The sequence below is a fragment of the Rhyacophila brunnea genome, unplaced genomic scaffold (assembly GCF_057557595.1).
Source record: "Rhyacophila brunnea isolate RB1 unplaced genomic scaffold, BYU_Rbru_1.0 scaffold_8, whole genome shotgun sequence".
Taxonomy (NCBI): domain Eukaryota; kingdom Metazoa; phylum Arthropoda; class Insecta; order Trichoptera; family Rhyacophilidae; genus Rhyacophila; species Rhyacophila brunnea.
Window position 1 is genome coordinate 14,259,123 of NW_028233350.1, and position 22,023 is coordinate 14,281,145.

Below are 22,023 nucleotides of genomic sequence, written 5' to 3' on the forward strand. Positions count from 1 at the left end.
TATCGACGGCTATCGGCGATTATGTACAATAATTGGTAAATTCGTTATACGGCGAATATTTAGGTTGGTATATATTATATATATTAGGAGATTTCGGTCAAATTCGTATATGTTCGTGCTGACGTATCCACCCGAACGCCAAAATTGAGTATCAAAGCGTCAAACACAACCTACAATTTTATTAGTCATGTCATTCCAAGTGTGGCATGTAGTAAAACAAATATTATGCTACTACTAGCCACTCGGTATTTGACAGCTCACTCAGAACTATAAATTCAGGCAGTGTCTAACTAACTAATCTTAGTCACAGTCGTATCTTGCATTTCAATTCTCAATATGTAAAATTGACGTACTCTATCTCGCTCTAAAAGTTAACACAGCCAAGAGAGGGGCTGTTAAAATATAGCACCTTTTGACAGTTCAGACGGTTAACTTATTGTAATAATTAACTGCCTAAATACATAAAAATGTGATAAATGTGACATATTAGATTTTTTAAATGTTAGAATCGCTTCGTTGCGTCGGTATAATTGCAAAAAAATACGACATTGGAATTGTATTATAGCAAAAAAAAAATCCTAAGTTTCAATAACTTTTGAATTGATACAAGTATTGTAATAAAAGGAGCTTTTCGGTTAAAAAAAAAATGAATACTTGTTAACTCTCGTAGTGATACCCCGGAAGCTTTTGTTTAGGCAACTGTAATGCCACATGCAGCTGTTGTGTCTTTCACAAACATTTCTAGAATACATAACCATAACCGACCATCCATATTTACTTTAATCTATAGGTTTATTTTGTTCCTACTAATTTTGAAAGTAACTGAAACCACATTTACTCATCTTTTATTTACTCTGATATATTTCGTATTCGCTTAGTTTTTGTAGATTCAACGACTGTTGAAAAACATATGTATGTCAAATTTTTCAATTACTCTGTTCGCAAAGAATTGTATTGTACTCGTGCATACATTGTTTTTTTTTATTATTTCAATAACCATATAACTATTTCATTGTTTTATTTATTTTAATAAAATAATACACAAGATTTAGGAGTATAGCATATTATAATATAATTCGCAGCAACCATAGAATTTTCTAATAATAAGATAATCAGTGTACACTTTAATTAATGCATTTTTTTGTAAATATTTCACTATTCCTTCTCAATCGCATGTTTTTTTTGTATTTACAACAAAAAAATATATTTTAAGTAGACTGTATTAATTGGAATGTGATGCTGAGAATTCCGGATATAGGGGAAGGGGGTTATGAACAAGAATACGAGGCACTGACCTTTATGATGATTTGAGGGCGTGCGCGTACTGGCATTGTCACGCGTCATACACTCACGCACTAGTTTGTTTGGGTCACCTTGTTCACGTCACTTGAATACACAGTTTATGGATGATACATAAGGGTGAATAAAAGATGATGATTTGTATATCCGAATTTCTTGCAGACTGTATTGAGTTAATTTTGGTTCACTCTTGATTCACTTGAAGTCACTCCTGAATTTGTTTGTGTGTTCAATGAAATTACTAGCCACGGTAAGCTGTCAGAAGCCCGCTCGCGTCGGCTAGTTGGTCGTAACTCAATGTTCTTTGCAACACGTTCTCTCATTACCCGTAATTGCTTGTCGATTGTCTGTTGACAATAACACTGGGGATTATGACGTGGGTAGGGACACAAGGAATGGAATGGGAATATAAATGGCCCAACCATGATATAAAATAGTACCTCATATTACGGTCGCTTGGGATCAATTATTGACAAAGGTATGTATCGCTATCAATGGCTGTTTCGTTTATTTCCCGTATACATATTAACTCGAAATCAGGTACAGATTTAAAAATGAAAGTACTTACTTTATTTTTCATCAATTGAGCTTGCTTCAGACGTTTAGAAACTTAGTACGTTATATTTATGTACGGTACGCTTTGAAAGACTAGACACAAAATAGATGTCTAGAGTACGACAATTTTAGATCATACAATTTCGATTCGTATAATAACAGAAATACCACCGAAATTGTCATTTCAACTACTAAATCTTTCATGGTGATGATGTCTCATGTAAATTGACGTTGACTGTCAGATAAGTATTTTCTTGTCAAAGTTATAAATTATTTTATTGACTGGCCAATCCTGCTCAAAAGAGTGAAGTTTCATTGTCCATCGAGATTTACACGACACCAAGCTTCTCATTAAATGTCAGCCGAAGACTTTCTATTTTTGACCAAAACTCATTCATTCGACGCTCCCATAATAATTATGATAGTAAGTTATCTTTTCACCGTTCATCCATTTATAACTCACTTACTTCACGAAACGCGCAATTTCCAACGACCCTGATTTAAAAAAAAACGCATTTTTCATCCAATCTCTTTTTTCTATTCTTTCTCACAATAGATAATAATATATAATTTATACAACATGACTGATATTTGGGTGGTTCACAATAATTATGGATTTATTCAGTGGCTAGATAAAACAGATTTCTTTAATATTGTGTATTAATACCACAATCATAGCTCTACAATTTTCTGCATAAATGGCAATAGTAGTATATTGATAAGGCATCAAATTGAATATGAATCATGCCCATTTTGACAATTCCTTCAACAGTATAAAGAGGCATTTGCTAATATTATTAATACCTGAATATACTTTATGTTTCGACTATTTATTTTAATTGATCCATTTACTATCAAACTATGGTAAGTATATACAGTGAAACCATTCCTGAATTTTACAAAAGGAGTTTTAACTTTAGGAGAAGTTTTATCTCAGGATTTATCTCAGGAAGTTTTATCTCAGGAGAAGTTTTATCTCATTTTGATGGACTTGATCTATAATTATTGTGAACCACTTATATATACACCAGTGGCGAAGGGTGTATGTAGGCTGTTTAGATCCGACATAAAATAGTGCACATTGAACTTTGTCAGTCATACATATTTGTTTTAATGAACTAAGACTATAATTTACAGATGGAGTTGGTTAATTTAAAAAAAATCAATTAAGCCCAGCCTAACCAAACCATAATAGTTTTGGTATACTTTGGGCAATCCGACAAAATTTTGCACACTATTTTTATTCATACTTTTGTTTTCGTCGAATTAAGAATACAATATAATATTATGTTGTTTGTCAGTTTTTTTTTTAAATTTTCCCTGCTTAAAATATTATTATATCTATAAAATAGCCAAAATTATGTATAGTTTAATCATTAATGTCATAGTTATAGATATTTTATAGATATATGAATATTTTTGACTGAAGTTTAAAAAATAACCAACACCATAAATAATGTAAATTGTAGTCCTAGTTCAATGAAAACAAATGTATAATTGACAAAATTTAGTATGCACTATTTATATGGGATTTTAACAGCCTACCTCTACCCTTTGCTACTGGTATATACATAAATATTATCTCAACTAATTATTTCACACAGTTATAAGTAAGTGGTGATGTAAAATTCTTAACTTATTACATGCCACGTACCTACTATACTTTATACTCGGCCCTATAATTGTTTATATTTTATTAGTCTGTATTAATAACCTATCGTTATAAGTGTAAATAAGGTTTTTTAAACGCGCTATTTCCAACATTTTGTTTAATTGACCCTATTTGCAATTCAATTGTGTGTTTTTCTTTTTCCAATTCTTTTTATCTCTTTTTTTTCTTTCTTAAACTAGTATGTATAAATTAAAAAATACGACCGATATATATATATATATATATATATATATATATATATATATATAAAATTATAGCTTTCCCGTAGCTATTCTTTTTGTTCTTTTATTATCATGATATGTTATATTATTATTATATTATCATTTTCTATGAAAACTACTTTAGTTACAAGACTTTTTCGTTTATTTTTATAATTGTAAGTATGACCAATGTCCCTAATAGTGGTATTTGTAGGAGGAAATCAGGATACAATCCAGGTTATAGTGGCAAGGGGTGGAGGTAGGCTGTTGAGATTCGACATAAATAGTTCACACTAAGCTTTGTCACTCAAATGTATATGTTTGCATTACATTAATCTACTTACAGTGATTATTAGTTTTTTTTTTAATTCAATTGAATAATTTGCCTAATTCAAGCCATAGTAGATAATAGTCAAAAATATTTGTTTATCTATTAAATATTTGTTATTTATTGTGGATTGGAAAGGCAGGGCTTAATAAATTAAAAAAAAAACAATCCAAAATAAAATAATATGTATTCTTAATTCAACAAAAACAAATACGTACTTATGACTAAAAATGTGTGCACTATTTGCACAATACAATGATATGCCACAGAAACATAGTTTGTGTTCTATAAACTGGCGTACACGTCAGACGGAAAGCATTGTGCCATCGCATTCAACTGTTGCAAATTTTCAATGGGAGTGAACGAGATGAACGGATGGGGAAACAAAGCGGGGGGGGGGGGACTGCACGCCAGCTTATGTTCGTTGTTCACATATTCTTGATCAACATCACTATTGTAATAGAAAAAATCACTATCCTCATTTAAGATGTTTGATATATCGCACAAATAATTATTTTGTTTGGAGCAAGAAGGCGTGGATGACTGACCGGTGTCCATTTTGACTGGTGTGGCATATCATGTTATACCATTTTAGAGCAAACTTTGAATTTTGAAGAACTACACATAGATCATTTTGATATCTCTGTATATATATATATTTAAAGTGTCTTTAGTAAAACGTGAGTGTGTGCCCTGGAAATTGGTTTTATTTAAACTCAATAAATGCATAATTATGTGGCATATCATTGTCTTGCGATAACCTCTTAAATTTTATTCTTAGTTCAATAAAAGCAAATAAGTATGACTGACAAAGTTTAGTATGCACTATTTATATCGAATTTTAACAGCCTACCTCCACCCCTCGCCACTGCCAGGTTGTTGTAGTCAAACTCAATCATGAATAATATAATCCAATAATTAAACGATTTATTCACATACACGTTTTAAATTTGATCTGGAAGCAGCTTGCAGCATTAAAACTATTAAATTAAAAAATTGAAAACGATTAGGAAATTTGTTTTGTGAACTTATATAGTTACGCGTATTCGGAAGTATCAAATTACTTCCACAAAGAAATACCTTCCCTTTGCAGTGTTTCCTTCTAATAATTTGTTTTTCGGTTATTGAAAAGTTTTCCGAAACACAAACGCAGCTCGACTTAATACTGTGGCAGAACTTTTCACTTCCGGTAAACATTTTCGAGACGAAATTCAACTTAGTCTGACAAATTATCATCCTTAACTGTTTACGATTTTACGCTTTGGAATTTTAAAGATTTTTCACCGACAAACTTTGAAAAGCTGATAATCCTCCATCAATAATAAATAAGTATCGATATGTAGTTTAAAAGTAAAGTCGCTTATATGTTAATATCTTATAAATTATATCGATTGTTCATTAGTATACAAAAAAGTGATGGGTGGCAGGTACTACCCTAACTTTAAATAAGTACTTGTAACTCTAAAAACAAAATATGCAAAAATATATTTTTGTAGAAAAAACTAAGAAGACTCTCAACCTGGATTGTTGATAGATTTTACAAATAGTTTTTTACACCTCAGCATAAAAACTTTCACCTAAATTACCACTAAGCGTGTGTACTGTCCAACAACAAAATCTCGTCAAACAACAAGACAAAGTCTCTATAGTCGCATATAGAAAACTTCTCAGTGACGCACCTGCCATGGCGGTAACGCGTGCTTAAATAATGTATCGGCTCTCTTTTTAGGTACGACTTTTTTCTTCACAATAAATAAAAAAAAAATATATATTATTTTCCTGGTCGTTTTTAGACCTTTTTATTATAAAAAGCATCAAAATACGTAAATTTATAGATCTGTACACCACGGAAGCGTAAAATGAAATGATAAATTTAGGGGCATTCCTCGTTTGAAAATGGAAGAGCGATTAACTAAACAGTAGGGGCTTGTTAGTTCACAGTTTTGACACGTGGATTAGAAGTTTATGTTCGACAATAGTTGTGAGATATGTGTGCGGGCTGAGATCGTAAGACAAGCTACGGAGTTCTACACGTTCAACTTAGCAAACAGCAAACATCCCATATAAACAGAATGACAAAATATAGTTCGTAGCTCATGCTATCACTAGTTTTGGCCTCAAGTAATTAATTACATGAGGTGACACGTGGGCTTATATGTGCACTTATAAATCTGATAAATTCATAAACAATATCTTTCAAAAATACTAAGTGAGACATAGGTAGAGAAGCGCCCCAGCTTAAAAAAATATAAGTTTATTAATAATAATAATCAGTCTATTTCTTCATTGAGTATTTGAAGATCTGCGGGCAAATTCAAAATGTCGGTAAATTATCAAAAAAATGTCTCAAATTGAAAGCTTCGTATTTTTCCGCTAGGTGCCTCTGCTGGTATAAGCATCCCCCTTAAACGTTCTTTGCGTGATATATCTACATTGTATATTGTATCAAAAAGCTTAATGTCACGTTATTTTCTTTGTTATTCAGCTCATAAGTGCCGAGAAGAATGGCCCAGCGAAGGTTCGGAGCAGGCATACAACCTCTTCTTGGATGGCATGCTGCTGTTGGTGCCACTGCTCATCATGAGCCTTGCGTATTCGCTCATTGTCAGCAAGCTGTGGAAGGGGTTGAAGAGGGAAATCAAACACAATTCGTCGTGCCAAAGACAAAGTAAGTGGAAAATTAATTTGCTAGCATTGTGTAACATAGCGGCGTGGCGTAACACATTAGGGAAATCAGTATTATATACGGTGTGCCCATTTCAACGAAACTAACTTCCTAATTACGACTAATTGAAAAATAAGGTTATTTTCCTCAAAGTGCTTTCAGCTATTTTTAGTTAAATAATAGCTGTGCTTTTTATACTTTACCATTATTATGTAACCAAGTCTTTATTTTGTATATTATTGCATGCTTTCATTTTACTATTAAATAGCATTTCTTACCTATCCATGGTGTAGTGACAGAGTGCTTGTGTTTGGAGACATGGGTATGGGTCGTATTCCTTATTTGGCAATAATAATTACATATTGTTTTTCAATATATATATATATAATTGAAGGTGGTTTATACAAATTACTAAAAACCAAATATTCTAAAAATTTACTTCCTCTTTGAGCAGGTATATTATTTTATGATAATAATAAATTCAAAATAATCATTGCTTAAATATATATATTGTATTGTCTCATAATATCGAAACAGTTTAATATACCATTTTATTGTTAGGGTATTGTCGACAAATTTAAAAATAGTCTAATTATTTCCCATTTACTAAGCTATAAGATACTTATGTAATTACTGATTTAAATAGTTAAAATAAGAATACACTTTATACCAGGGTTGCTAAACCTATGGCACGCGTGCCAGAGGTGGCACGTAAGAAAAGTTAGCTGGTACGTTAACGATTTACAAATTTAATTTTCTATGCATAGTATTTCCGGACACTTTATTAATATTTCATCTTTTCGTACACCTATAGGTATATTTTGAAGCTGACAATACTTCTATTGGACAACAAATTTTGTTATCATTAAAGGTTATCTTTGTTATTGGTCACAATAATTATTAGATCTAGCTGACGTTCGCCGTATCAAGTGTCAGTGAAGGCAAATGCGTACGCTTTATTTAATTTAATAAATCATATTTAACATACTAGTGAAAATAAAAAAAATCGGTGCGTGTATTAATGTACGCGCGTTAGAAGTTATACTTCTTTGGCCTAACAAAACAAAAATAACAAAACAAAATATTATTGCAGAATGTACTCACTTTGGAAGAAAAAAATCTCAAAACCTGTGTTTGAAAAATCTGGCAAACCGCTATTTCGACCATCTTTGCTTAAACAGATGACTGTACAACTATTTTTGTTAACAATAATAATTTATTACAAATCAAAAGTAAAACATAGCCTATGCCCTATTTAATGGTTTAACTAAAACGTGATATTGGCTTTTGTGATGAAACATAATAATTATTATTGTCTTCAATTATTACAAACCTCTAATAAATAAATTGACATGATATATACGATAAATATTATCCTAAACTATAAAAATATGTATTTTTGTATATGAAATGTCTAAATATTGTAAATTTACAACATACCATTGTTTGAATTATTTACCAACTCAACATTCACAAAATTTATTTATTTATTGATATTAATTTTACTCATATATAAAAGTTGCAACATTCAGTCTTTACCCAACCGGCCCAAGCCACAGCCCTCAATATCACAGCCAAAAATTACAAACCTCCAGCATTTAAAACACCCGAACGTCGCCACGCAAAATAAATTATGTTGCATCGGCGGGAAAAACTTCTGCCCCACGCCAAATTAATGCGTTAGATTTGCGTGCGCAACTTCGTCACACTTCAAAAATACACTCTGATCTATTTTCCGAAACGCGCCAAAAGAAGTAATAGTTCAAAAAGCGTGGTTAAAATGTTCCCATGATCTGTTTGACAATTTAAAAAACAAGGGAAAATATATTCAAAGAATGAAAGATATACTTTTAGTTAGAAATACGGTGAAAAACACAGTCTCAAGAATCTAATTGTAATTTTTTAATGGAATTCTTAAAAACTTTTTTTTCATTTTTTTACCGTCGAAAAACAATATTTGGAAAATTTTGGCACATGCACCTAAAAAGGTTAGCGAATACTGGTTTATACGGTGTTTAAAAATAGCGAGGCCAGAAACAGCTGATGTTAGTTGGTTTTAATCATATTTGAGAGAAACATTTTTTCGTCAAGAAAGCAAACAAAGCGGATGAATCCAATGACTTTCTTTATTTTGCTGGCAGTATCGACTTAACATTTAATGGTCACAATAATTTATTATTTCTCTAATTATTGGTATACCGGACTATAAACTTGTTAATATGAATCAAGAGAGTTGTTGGAGGAAGAGGAGCAATGCCCATATCGTGTTGTCGCACTTTTATATCATTTAAAAATATACGATGTTTTGAAAAAAACTATAATATAAAACAAAGAAACATTAATTATAGAATGCAGCATTTAAAAATGAAAAATACACAAAATATAAATAATGGTTACAGCATTTTAACGGCATCTGAGAGCTGCCGCTTTTCATCACACTAAATTATGTTTTGCGGTAAAAAGTGTTCTTTTCAGAAAAAAACAAATTTATAAAAACACAATTTATCTGCGTCGAAGAAACCAAAGATAGAAAAAAAACTTCGATTAATGAACGATCACTTGCACAAAATGCTGTCAAAAGTTTGTATTGCTATTAAGTTGAATTAACAAGCTCTTGCTTTGTTGGCTCCATGTAAATTGGTGGTTTTGCTGGAGTGATTTAACGTTTTTGTTTTTATATGGCGTATGGAAAATCTAAACATTTAAAACTATTTGAATAGTAAAAAAATATATATAATGATGATGATGATGATATTTTTTACTTACTGACATTTTATGGGTGATTTGCTTATTACACATAATATCTCATTATGTTTTAATTAGAGTTATTTTTATTGAAATTATTAATACTCGCCTATAGTTTAAAAAAATCGGTGTCATTATTGAGTACATCGATGAAAGTCATCTCCCAGATTCAGACTATAACAAAACGCGTATTAAACTATAATGTGGATAAATAAAGACATTCTTAATTATTTTTTTACTAGATAATTTCTGAATATCAATTTCCAATATTTCTTACATTCTACAGGCCATTGAGACTTTTTAATATACTTTTTTTATGTAAATATAATATAATTTATATTTTAACATGCTAATTGAAATGACTACAATAATATATACCTAATTGTCTTATTTAAATAAATCTCTACAATCAACCTTATTATTTATTAATAGATTTTTTACGAAAAAATTATATTAGCCATTTACTCAACCTATTTCCAAATACCCATTTAAAAAAAACATAATAATCTTTTAGACCTGAGATCCACAACTTTATACGCTGATACGTGACCATCATATCCGAAAAAATTTACATTTACTAGAAACGTAGTAGTAAGTAAAAGGTGTACATAATTACCTATATAATATACTCGTATTTTTTGAACGTTTTTCTTATCTCGTATTCTTATTTGTCCGGTAAAAATCTTGTAATCGATTCTTAACTAACTTCCCGACTAGCTAGACATTTGAAACTTTTAGAATATATCAGAATACGATGCCAATGCATTTTTTAATACTTTTAGCCATATTTAAGTAGAATTGAATTCATTTTCAGTTAATTATGTTTTGTATGAAAAGTTATTTCAACACCATTATTGGTTGCTAGGGGTCTGGGGTCCTAGCAACTAAATTATTAACATATACGTGCGTTACTATGGAAATAAATATGCCATGTCAAGTACAAATTTTTTTGATCGTTTAAGCTAGTCAAGTCAAGTTTATATGATTCAACAGAAAATTTAAAAACTTTGTAAGTATATAAAAAGTTCTTTTTATCTTGTAATTTTTTATATTTAATAAGCATATACATCTCATATACATATAAATTATTTTTACGATTTTATTTAATAAATTTGTGTTTATATCATTGGTAATATTTGTGTATATATGAATATTTATCAAAATATAACATTAGTAAACTATAAAAATAAGGATTCACCAATATACTTGCTAGGTAATGTATACTATAAAACGACAATAAACAAGTGATGAAAGAACTACTCTTATATGGAGCAATAAAGGAAGCAGATTATAAATTCACTGAATAGACGAAGCAACCGATATCTATCATAATTATGTTGGTTTATGATGGTTTACAGAATTATAAATCGGCGAATTTAGTTGTTAGAGTTAGTTGAAAACATTTGTTGAAAGATCATGACCGGTTTCGAATTACTGCTTTGCTGGTGATGATGGCGAAGAAGAAAAAAATATTTATTTTAGGTATGTGATCCAACGTTTTTCTGCATTGCGCTTATCTGATGAAAAAACCGATGATGTTTCAGTGTTGAAAATAAATTTATTGTTTTAAAACAATAAGAAGCAAACTTTGTATTATTTAAAAGATCTTTCGTCAAATTTATAGTATGTAACAGTTATAAATAGATGTTTCTAATTATAAATTAGTTTAATATCTTTTCATACAAAGGACGTATACTTAAATAAATTAGACCAAACTTTCACAAAAGCTTCATTTCATGAAAGCTCAAACGTGAATGATTAACTTTTCATGGGAATTTACGACTGCTAATATTCTACAATTTTCCGAAGATTTGTAACAATTCAAACTTGCGGGGACCTCATAATACATACCCAATTATCAAACCACTAACTTTGGAGCTTTATTGTGAAAAGTTTTACTTTTCTAATCTAGCACTGAAGACAGGAATACGTAAACGGTGATGGAAACTTCAACGAATGGGAAATTACGGGCACTAGGCATTACTCTGTGCCACTCTTCGTTTGGATAATTTTATCCTCCCAAAGGAGTTACTCCATCAGAAGTTTAACAAGATGCCGACATAAGTATTTCCTCAAAGTTGAGTTCATTGAACTATATTACATTCTACGTGTTGCTAACAGATACTGTCTTCAAGTATTCGGTAGTTATATATAGATATATCCAAATTTCTCGGATCAACTACTACGCTTATCATGGACAATAGATTTATATGACAACACTAGTGAAGTGCATTTAGGTGCATGCATAGTATCTTTAAAAGCAAGGCTTTGAACCGGAACTTTACCGAAACTCAAAAACCGGAAAACCGTTATTTTTTTTCGGAACGAAAAACGGAACCAAACCTGACAAAACGGTTATTTCGGTTCGGTACATGTTCAAACACGCGCATTAACATGATCATAATCCCCTTTTCAGTTATCGTTAAGCTATAACATATATTTTTTTAATGTGGCTATGGTTTTGGAGCGTGGCGCGAAGCAATATAATATATATAATATTATATTACTGGAACCGGAACGAAAACCGAAACGAAAATAATTAACGGTTCGAAGCCCTGTTCAAACATGACTTCGCATTGTGCCTAAAATGAAAACTATTATACAAATATACGCTACCAGGGCGATGTATACTATGTGAAACAATAACTTTAAATATAATAGAAATCCAAAAACTTTAAATATCGCAGTGTAGTATGTAAATATGCATGTATGGCATTCCATGAAAAACCAAAAAACAAATTAATGAACAAGGAGGCAGACAAGTTATTGAGGTAGCGATACCTGCTGAAAAACTGAACATTTAGACAACCAAGTGTGTCAAGTTTGACTACTCTGCCCTGCTAAATAAAAAGACAGTGTTTTTGGTTTTAGTGAAATGAGAAACCACGATTTAAATTGTCATTTCTCTTATATTATTATGTGAAATTATTGGATTAATTTGACAACATAATCTCTAAATATACAGTGTATATTTACAATAATTTTACATAATATAAGAGAAAGGATAGTTTAAAACGTGGGTTCTCATTTCACTGAAATCAAAAACACTCTATTTTTACTTAGCAGGGCAGAGTTGTATGTGGCAGTGAAGAACTAGGGACCAAGAAAGTTGGAAAGAGCTAGGGTAGGTCATCGTCCAGCAGAAAAAACTATACAAATTACTATTGCTATTTTTAGTTTTTATACTTAAATATTATATTACTTGTGTGGAATACTAAGATAATATCTTTGAAATAAATTAATTAATTTCCCATTCATTAGTTTGTCAAACCATTTTAAACTAAATGAAACTTAATTTTGAATAAATAAGTCATGCATTAAATTATCAAATTTAAATTAGTGACCGGTCTACGTTACACAGCGGTCACACTCATATTACGAAGCATGCAAATAAACAATTATTCATAGAAAATAATATTTACCTAGATGAAAAACCAAGTAATTTATTTTATCTTGGTGTTTTAATTGAACAAAAAATGTGCCAGACGCATAAATTAAAATTTACAACCATTAAAATTCACCGGTCAAACATACTATAAATTTTTCAAAACGTCTCCCAATTAGTATTTTCAATTTGCTTCATATTTTGGGTGAGAAATTAGCCGTTATAATATAACGATATAAAAACACTTTAATATTTATTATGCAAGGAGGTGATGACTGGAGATAAAATTTAAAAAAAAATAATATTGTTACGAAACTATTAGACCAAAATTTAGATTGTTTATTTTAAAATATTATGAATTTATTGTAATATAATAAAGATACATTGTTTTTATAGTAGTTATTTGGCGGTGGATGACGGTGGAGGAGATAGAGAGAGGAGAGTGTTTATTGCTCGATACAAGAATACAATAATACTTAGATAAAGATGACAGTGTGAGTTTATAATCGCGGATAATAATCTATTAGTGAGGTTGATGTGCTCAAAACATTGATTATATTAATTAACTGAGAGACTTGATTTGAGTGGAATTACTCGTGGCGAAAGTAGTGCGTCTCGTGACGACCTCAATGAGTTGAGTGAGGATTCATGCAATGTCCTTCCAATTTATACAAAAAATGCAGTATATATATATATATATATATATATCAGTAGCGAAGGGTGACTTTTGGAAAGAGGTAAGCTATGGAGATCAGAGAAAACGAGCACACTTGTCAGGTAACTTACGGGAAATAAGAAGATAATACTTACGATATCACTACTGATGAATAGGTGCACACTAATGACAACGACACACTGGTCATAGGTTTCACCGCTGAATCTGTAAAATTATTTAAATTACTTATGGCAGTAGAATCCCACGCAGACTTTTCTTTAGGAAACAATACGAATGGCCAACAAAAAAATTTGTTTAATGTACCTATTAATGTATTAACTGTCAGTTAAAAACAAATATTTATCATAAAAATTGTTGTGAAAATGTCTAATATAAGTTTTTTGCTGTATTCAAATCTAAATGAACCCTAGGAAGGTCAAGCTTTGATAATTTTAAATTATTGAAGAAACGTCAAACTCAAAACATTCAACAACATTCAAAACACAGTAATACACTGAATTTTGTATTATAAAATAAAACTTTATCACCGTATTTGAAATTTCAATATGACATTAACTGTGAATAGCATGTTATGTTTGTCTATAACTGAAGTAACCTAAATAATAATCGCGAAATACAATATTTATTTTTAATAACAATTTATAAATTATATGTGATCGAACACAATCGTTTTTTTTTTTTGAATCAGCCTTATTATTTATTATTTGCTTAAAAAGATAGTAATCGACAATAAACAAATCAACATAGAGCGTAAGCTTGTCCTGTAACGCTTCCAAGTCTGGAACAAATATGCAGACATGTATGAAGTTGGCAACGGAATTGCCTTAGAAAATTCAGCGTGGATTACGTTCAACATAATTCTAAAAATAGCACCACGTCTGGACCTTCCGTCATTTATTTTTGATTCGAAACTTGACTCAATTAAACGCTCTACTTCTAAATACCGACGATAGATGACAATCGATATTTTTATTATATTACCTAGTCCTAGACAATATAGATATTTATTTATTTAAATTAAATACTTGAAAATAGAAGGTAAACTTTAAATAATCGCTTAGTATAAACCCTTCGTCACTGATATATATATTACACAAGATACTGTCGCAATTAAAAAATCAAAACAGACCCCACTGACCTAGTTATGATTGAAAAAATTTGACGATGTTATCGCTCTATTGTTTTATTTTGACAACAAAACATACATAGTAAAGTGTATCACTCATTTAATGCTGAGTGGTATGATTGCTACAGTTATAAAAATATGTATTGATTGTTCTATTTTTAATAATTCGCGATTTCGCAAATATTTCCAATTATCTTCGTAATAATAATAGTACTATTTTTTTATTTAAAATAAAATCAGTTCCATACAGTCTTAATGAGTTTAAATAATATTGATTCAAGATATCACGTTGTTATAGATAATGTCATGATAATAATATTATTATGTTTCGTCTTCTTATATCAATAATTCTTTTTAAATGTAATTTTCTTCTCAAGTTACAACATTTTTAAAAGGTCATATTATTATTCTCGGGAAATAAATATGTTTACTTTCACGTCTTAAAGACCATTTGGATATGATTAACAAGTATTACTCAAGAGTTTTTATTTAATTAGCTAATAATCAGAATTAGCTATGCTGTTAAAATCAAATTTAACGAAGAATTTATTTATTCCCAAGTTGGAATAATTCTGATAAATTCAAAAAATTCAAGTAGGTAATATTAATTTATGAAATTGAATTGAAGTGTACTTTAATTTATCACAGTCCGTCATTGTTATCAAAAATCGATTAATTTATTTTATTCGATTATCAACACCGTCATCACATCAATAAATTGGAATGAGAGCAAAACTTTTTCTAAATCATCTTCCGTTAAACAAAATCATTCACATTAACTCGCTTAAATTAATGTTCCCAAATGATTGATTTAAAAATAAAACTGGCAAAGTATTTTTGATTATTAAATTACCTAATAATCACTCAGACTGCCCACAAGTATTATCCAAAATTAAGTTTACTAAGCCTCGAGTCAATATTCGTCGTTACATTTTTTCACTTTTACACATTGAAACATATAAAATCAACCCCGGGTACCATAGTGCGGTGGCTTGACTCTGGTGTACTATGAATCATCATGGTGTTTGAGTGAAACTGTTTTGTTGCCTCTTTCAAATGAAGTTACTCCAAAACTTACTAAATATTAAATAAAACTTTTACAAATTGGAGCGCTTGACAATTTTCCGAAAATATTAACATAGTTAATTTATTATATTATGTAGATTGTATAAAAAAACGTGTATTCGATTTTTTGTTATATAACCTGTCTAGCTCAAACGGTCAAAATATTTTTTCCACAAAACGGAACAATAAATTTGGGGATTTCATGAACCAGAACGGCGCTCCGATGCGCTCCGAACCTTTTCGAGCCCTGATAATAACTAGAAAATTGTATTGCTAATTCAGCTAATTGTATTGTTTTCTCTTATATATTTTCTGTCCAATTATCATATATATTTCTATATTTTTGTTTATTTATTTTATTCGTTTTTTAATGTACCCCTCCGCTATATTCAATTTTTCGTTACTGTATTTACTGTTTGATTTAACTATGCTTTCTGTGTCTACCTATTATTACCAATAACCATAACAATATTCATTTATTTTATTATTTATGTTCATCATAATTATATACTTCTGTGATTGGTCCTGTTGGTTGAGTATAATAGTAAATAAAACACCAATTATAATAATTATATATAAAAGTATAATATAAATAATTTCAAATAGCCATAAACAAATCACAAAAAATCATTATAGTAGTTATTTACTGCTGTGTGAATTACAACAAAAATCCTGGAAAACTGAGTGTCTATTTTTTTTTCAAAAAGGTTGCGTAAATTATGAGTTAATCTTGAAAAATTATTGAATTTTGCAAAATTTTATGAAAATAATGAATATTATCTATATACCCATGTTATTTCCGTGGATTTTTTTAATATAGAACAACTCTCTTATAAACGTGTTTTATTTTTGATTTTACTATAAATTTAGGCCTTGTTTATGCTTTATCTTATATTTCAGCACGGATAGGTAGTAAAGATGATTTATGGAGCATAATATTATTACCTATCACGTTTTATTTTTTGTGAAATTTAATGTTTATTTATAGCTCAAATCTAATATGTATACATAATAAATATATAAAACTATTCAATTATGTTTCTTTTTCTAACAAGTAGTGTAAAAATATCAACTGTTTAATGGTTTTAATCAGCAAATGGTGATACCTAGTGCAAAATCGATCAGTGTCAGTATGACTATTTTCATTTAACGTTTTTCATTAAGGTCGCATTTATATTTGGAACTAGATTTAAGACTCGACAGTCTAGACTAGGATACGGATATATCACTTTTCTCTTGCGGCTATTCCCATACCAATCGTTTCTAATCAACGATTGTGAAAAACTTGTTAAGATACTAATTGCTTTTAAAACACATATACTCTATTTTGAGAACTGGAAACAATAATTAAAATAATTAAGATACACATTGATTTAAATATATTATAACGAATCAATCGTCATCTCAGGCACTCGTTATCTACTTCAGAAATAGTCTCTTTTTTGTCCCAACTTACTTCCACTAAGGTCTTCTTATAACACTTACTCCTCGGTACTACTGGATGGTGTGAGTTACCCAGTGATTGTTTTGTTTTTCGAGAAACGTAGCTTTTCTATTTCCATCTCGATGTCTCAGTGCATTGTATTATATTCGCCAGTTTTTATTGTTCTGTGGCGATCAACAAATTCCGTGAAAACCATGCAACGTCAACAAAATCCTGATAAACGTTCTCAAATTGATATTATTTATTTAGTTATTGTTTATTCATTGTTCAAAAGCCGTCAGTAGTCTTTAATAATGTTGACTCAGTGAGAAACGTCGAAAAGAACATTATTATCACATTTTTCTTGCATACAACATTTCACAAATCGAATTACTACTATATTAACATTTATGATGTTAAAATGCATTTTCTCACCAAATTCCTGGGATACTCAATATTGGCATTTTTCAATCTTACTGGATTTCAATAAAGACACTATTCAACAAATATCCCATTCCGCTTTTTTCTTAATCGTGTAACTGTCACTCAGTATCGCCAAGCCTCGTGCCATTTTATATAGTATATTATTGTACCTAAGTAAACTGCAATTAATAATTTATCAGATAAACTTGCCATCTCCGTCAGCAGCTACGTCTTCATTCTTCACACATCACTCTCCTTCATCATCCATTGATCACTCACAAACATTCATCAAAAATTTATTTAAAACCAGATAAATATAATAATATGTAGTTAATATAACTTTTTATAGTCACATTAGACTTAGTTATATAATATTTAAGTCGACATCGCTATGTTTTTCCATCAAAAGTGCTGCCAGTTTGTAGAATATATATTGAATAATTGCATACAAAATACTCAGTCAATCATGCTCACGCTAGCCTTCATTAATTATTCACATTTACAATATAATATCCCTTAACAATCGACATGTATATATTTACTAAATTGTTTTTGCGTCAATAATCATTAGTTGAAACAGTTTAACTTTATCGGGGGAAAAAAATCATTTTTTATACACTTTTTTGTGTCGATGTACGAGTATCTACACGATTATTTTGACAACACTAACAGTAATTTGTATTTCTCAATCTCTTCTGCCATTAAGTGTTGCGGTGCTGACAATTAAGTGATTGATTTCAGCTGACTGGGGTTAAACATCGTTTAAAGTGACTAAAAATATTTTCGTATGACTGTATCTGGTCCTAACACATTTTTTTTTTGATCACTGCACTTTATGTACAATATAATATATTTTATTCCATACTGCATTACTCTTAATACAAATCGGAAATGACAAATAGATAATATTGCAAGTAAATTTTAATAATAAATAAACTACTTTGCACACTTACGTAAACTTTTAAATATACACCTGCTTAAACAAGTCGGAAATGACAGAGGATAGCAAAAGTATACATATTATATAATAATGTAGGAACTTCCATGAGTTGTCTGGAGATCAACATTGCATTTGTATATATTATAAAAAAAGATATCTAAGTATGACCTCTCACTTTCAGGATCACATTTTAACTAATGTGGTCCTTTGATAGTAGTTTAAATAAAATTTAAATTCAACAGAAGTAAGAAAACATTAAATAATAATGACATACATAATAGTTCAAATAAATAATTATAAATATTATGTTTATCGTTGGAGGGCATTTAAAGTACGTTCAGATTTATTATTTACGTATTAATTAGTAAAGTAACATCTTATAAAATTTCGTAACTAGCTACAAAAATATTTTTAAATTCTACATTAAATTAGATAATATTCTGTTACATTGGAAGTGTTTATAAATAAAGTAGCTTAGCATAGTATCAAAAGACTTTTTTGTGAAAAGGTTACAAAAACTTTAATTATAAAAATACTGTCTTAAGAGGAATCACATTTTTGTGATTTTCTTTGACTAAAGGTCGACACTATATAACTTTAAAGACATTTCATCATTTTATTAGATGGCCAGTGAAATATTTCAAACTGAATTATTTATGAAACGCCTATAGGGAATATCTCGATGATCCTTTTTGTATTATTTAGTTGGTTAAGATTGACATTATGAAAACTTTCTTGAAATAACTGTGCTAATTAATTTTCAAAAATATTTTAAAAGTAACATTTTTTCTATTGAATAAATGAATAATAATGTAATCCACTGAAAAAGGAAAAATAATAGCAATCAATACTAGTAAAACGCCACCTCCGCGTTATCATCAAATCGTCATTAGTATCAGTCGTTATCAAATTACTGCTGAATTAATGTCTCATCAAACTGATTACATTTCTTTCGGTCATGTGCATGAGTTGGGATTTATTTCCGTAGAACTTAACTCTCTCGCCGAACCGGCCGACATCTAGTTTATCTAGTGGACATTTTCTACCCCTTGGGTACGACTGGATTATTACGATTCAGGGATTGTCACTTCTTTAAGCCATAATATGTACGCTTTGTTAATATATTATTTACTACTACAAGTTTCCTCAACTAAATCGGTTTTAACTAAACTGTCAAATAAACATTTATTTTTATTAAATATAATAATCATCATTATTATCAGGCTATTTTAATTAACAATCCCGTTACATTCCTCTCGGTTTCTTTTTCTTCACTGCCGCGTAATTCTGCCAAACCTTCATATTTCGTCAAAACGATGTACTTTGGGAAGACCTTCTTCCAGCGGCCATCCTACCTACCCCTATCCATTAAAGAGTTTTGGCATACTTAAGTACGTAGAATACTATATTATGTTAGCTACTTTATCTATTCGATTGGTTTCCGTCTTTACCCATAATGCTTAATAAACACCTCTTCATGCAACTTTTAATGTCTCTGTTTTTCCGTTACTAAGTGACTAAGTCACTTTTTAAAATAAATCTCAGACGTTCGAAAGCTCTCCAAGTGAAATTTCATCTGGCATACTACAATATAGTATAGGTCTTATCTGAAATAGATTTAGTTCAAATCTGCTTAAGCTGGACACCATTGATAACAATAATTTTCTTTAGGAAATCCAAGTGGTGCATCGTTTAAAATTATCATGATTTTATGAATGAATACAAATTTATTTATTCATTCGTTTTTTTTTTTAAATCTAGTACGAAATATTTTAAGAAATGTCATAGTTTAAAATAAGAAATGTTTTAGATAAAAATAAACTATGATAATTATCGTGAAATTTCAACTTGTTGCCAATGTGGACACGGCATTATACAACATACAAGAAAAAAATGGCCAGAATATATTTTCTGCATTTATTTCATAAGAAGATTTTTTTTTAAATATCAATAATTCGTTACTCAATTAAAAATCATTAGAGTATACGATTCTTAATTTTGTACTCCGGCTCTAGGGTGACAATAGTGTAATATAATATTCTAAAAATATATTTTTTAAATATATTATCAACTTATTTATTTATCACTGCATATTATATCAATACAAATAAATATAATATGATCTAATTGTACGCGAGGTAATCAGGTAAAGAGGCATATAAGTGTAGTAAAAAGTGCAAATTTATGAAACTTACATACTATACTCGAAAGTATGAAGTATAAAAATATGTTTTTTTTGTCGATATGTCGTAATTTTGTTTGTCGATACTCGAGACTATTACTATCTTCTAGCTACTTACAAATATTCATACTTTTTTAATTTATTGAACAATTAGGCTTTAATAATTAGTTATATAAATGCTATTTTAAAGAAATAACATTGATTGGACGTAGTTAAGCAGAAACCATCCAACCCATATTTTTGCGAAAATGAGATATTCATATATTCAAGATAGTCTACACTGAAATTTCAATTTTCTGAAAACATCCAACCTCAACGAATATCACAAAAAAATTTTATTGTCATTTTTCTAACCCACAGCCATGTAATTGTTTTAGCTAAAACTATCCATGTGGGTTGAGCGCTTTCAGCTCTTTTTGAAATTAAATTAATTACCATACAAAATCATTTGTAGAATAAATCCATGTGGGTTGAATATCTTTACATTTGAATAAAAGACACAAATTTTGTTTAGCTGAAAAAGTTCAAGTGGGTTGAATGTTTTCTAAAATTCAAAAATGATACATTGAATGTCATTTTACATTATTATACATCATTTTACATTATTAAGATGAAAATAAAATCAATTTAATAATAAATAAATTTAATATTTACCTGATAAAACGTAAAAACTCAATCCATTATCTAATAAAGTATTAAACTTATACGACCCTATTAAATCACTGTATGTAGTTGATAAATTCAATTGTACTTTTTATCACTAACTTCGGGTATTTCCCGGCGGAGCAATTTATTGTTGTTCACAACATTAAATTTGCAAACTAGAACAAAATTTTCATTGCTAAAGTCTCTGCGGCTTTTTTCAGTTAGACACCTTAAATGATTTAGTTCAGTGCTTCCCAAACTTTCCCGAACCACTACCCACTCACTAGGACGACAAACGGGCACAACATAAGTCGACACCAATGTAATAAGAAAAGAATTTTAATCTTAGTAGAGGACATACTTACAATAAAGTAACCATTGGTGTCAATTCATATTATTGCGTAAATACGTTAGGTATTTGGTTGCGCTTTTCATAGAGGACTGTAGGACATGGTGGAATGATTGTGATGATGGATCTGGATGCTGGGGGGGGGCGGTTACACGGGAGTTAGTCCAGGCACTAAACTTATTGCTGTTCAGCGGTCTGGCTGAAGCTATTTTCCGGAGCATGCCCTCACGTCCAAGTAAACTTTTCATGAATGATATAATAATCGAGGAGACACGCTGTGACGGTAACACGGACACAGGTGGTTTGATAAACAGAGTTTGCACGGAGACTCGAATATAATTACGG

The 22,023-nt window shown here is 29.9% G+C and overlaps 1 protein-coding gene across 1 annotated transcript in view; it reads left to right on the forward strand.

Moving 5' to 3' along the window:
• The window catches only part of LOC147063939 (cholecystokinin receptor type A-like), a 150,799-nt gene that overhangs the window by 48,035 nt on the left and 80,741 nt on the right, over positions 1–22,023 (forward strand). Inside the window, exon 5 of the mRNA XM_085959121.1 lies at positions 6,540–6,722. Coding sequence (XP_085815247.1) covers positions 6,540–6,722 — 183 coding nt within the window. The remainder of the gene's footprint in view (positions 1–6,539; positions 6,723–22,023) is intronic.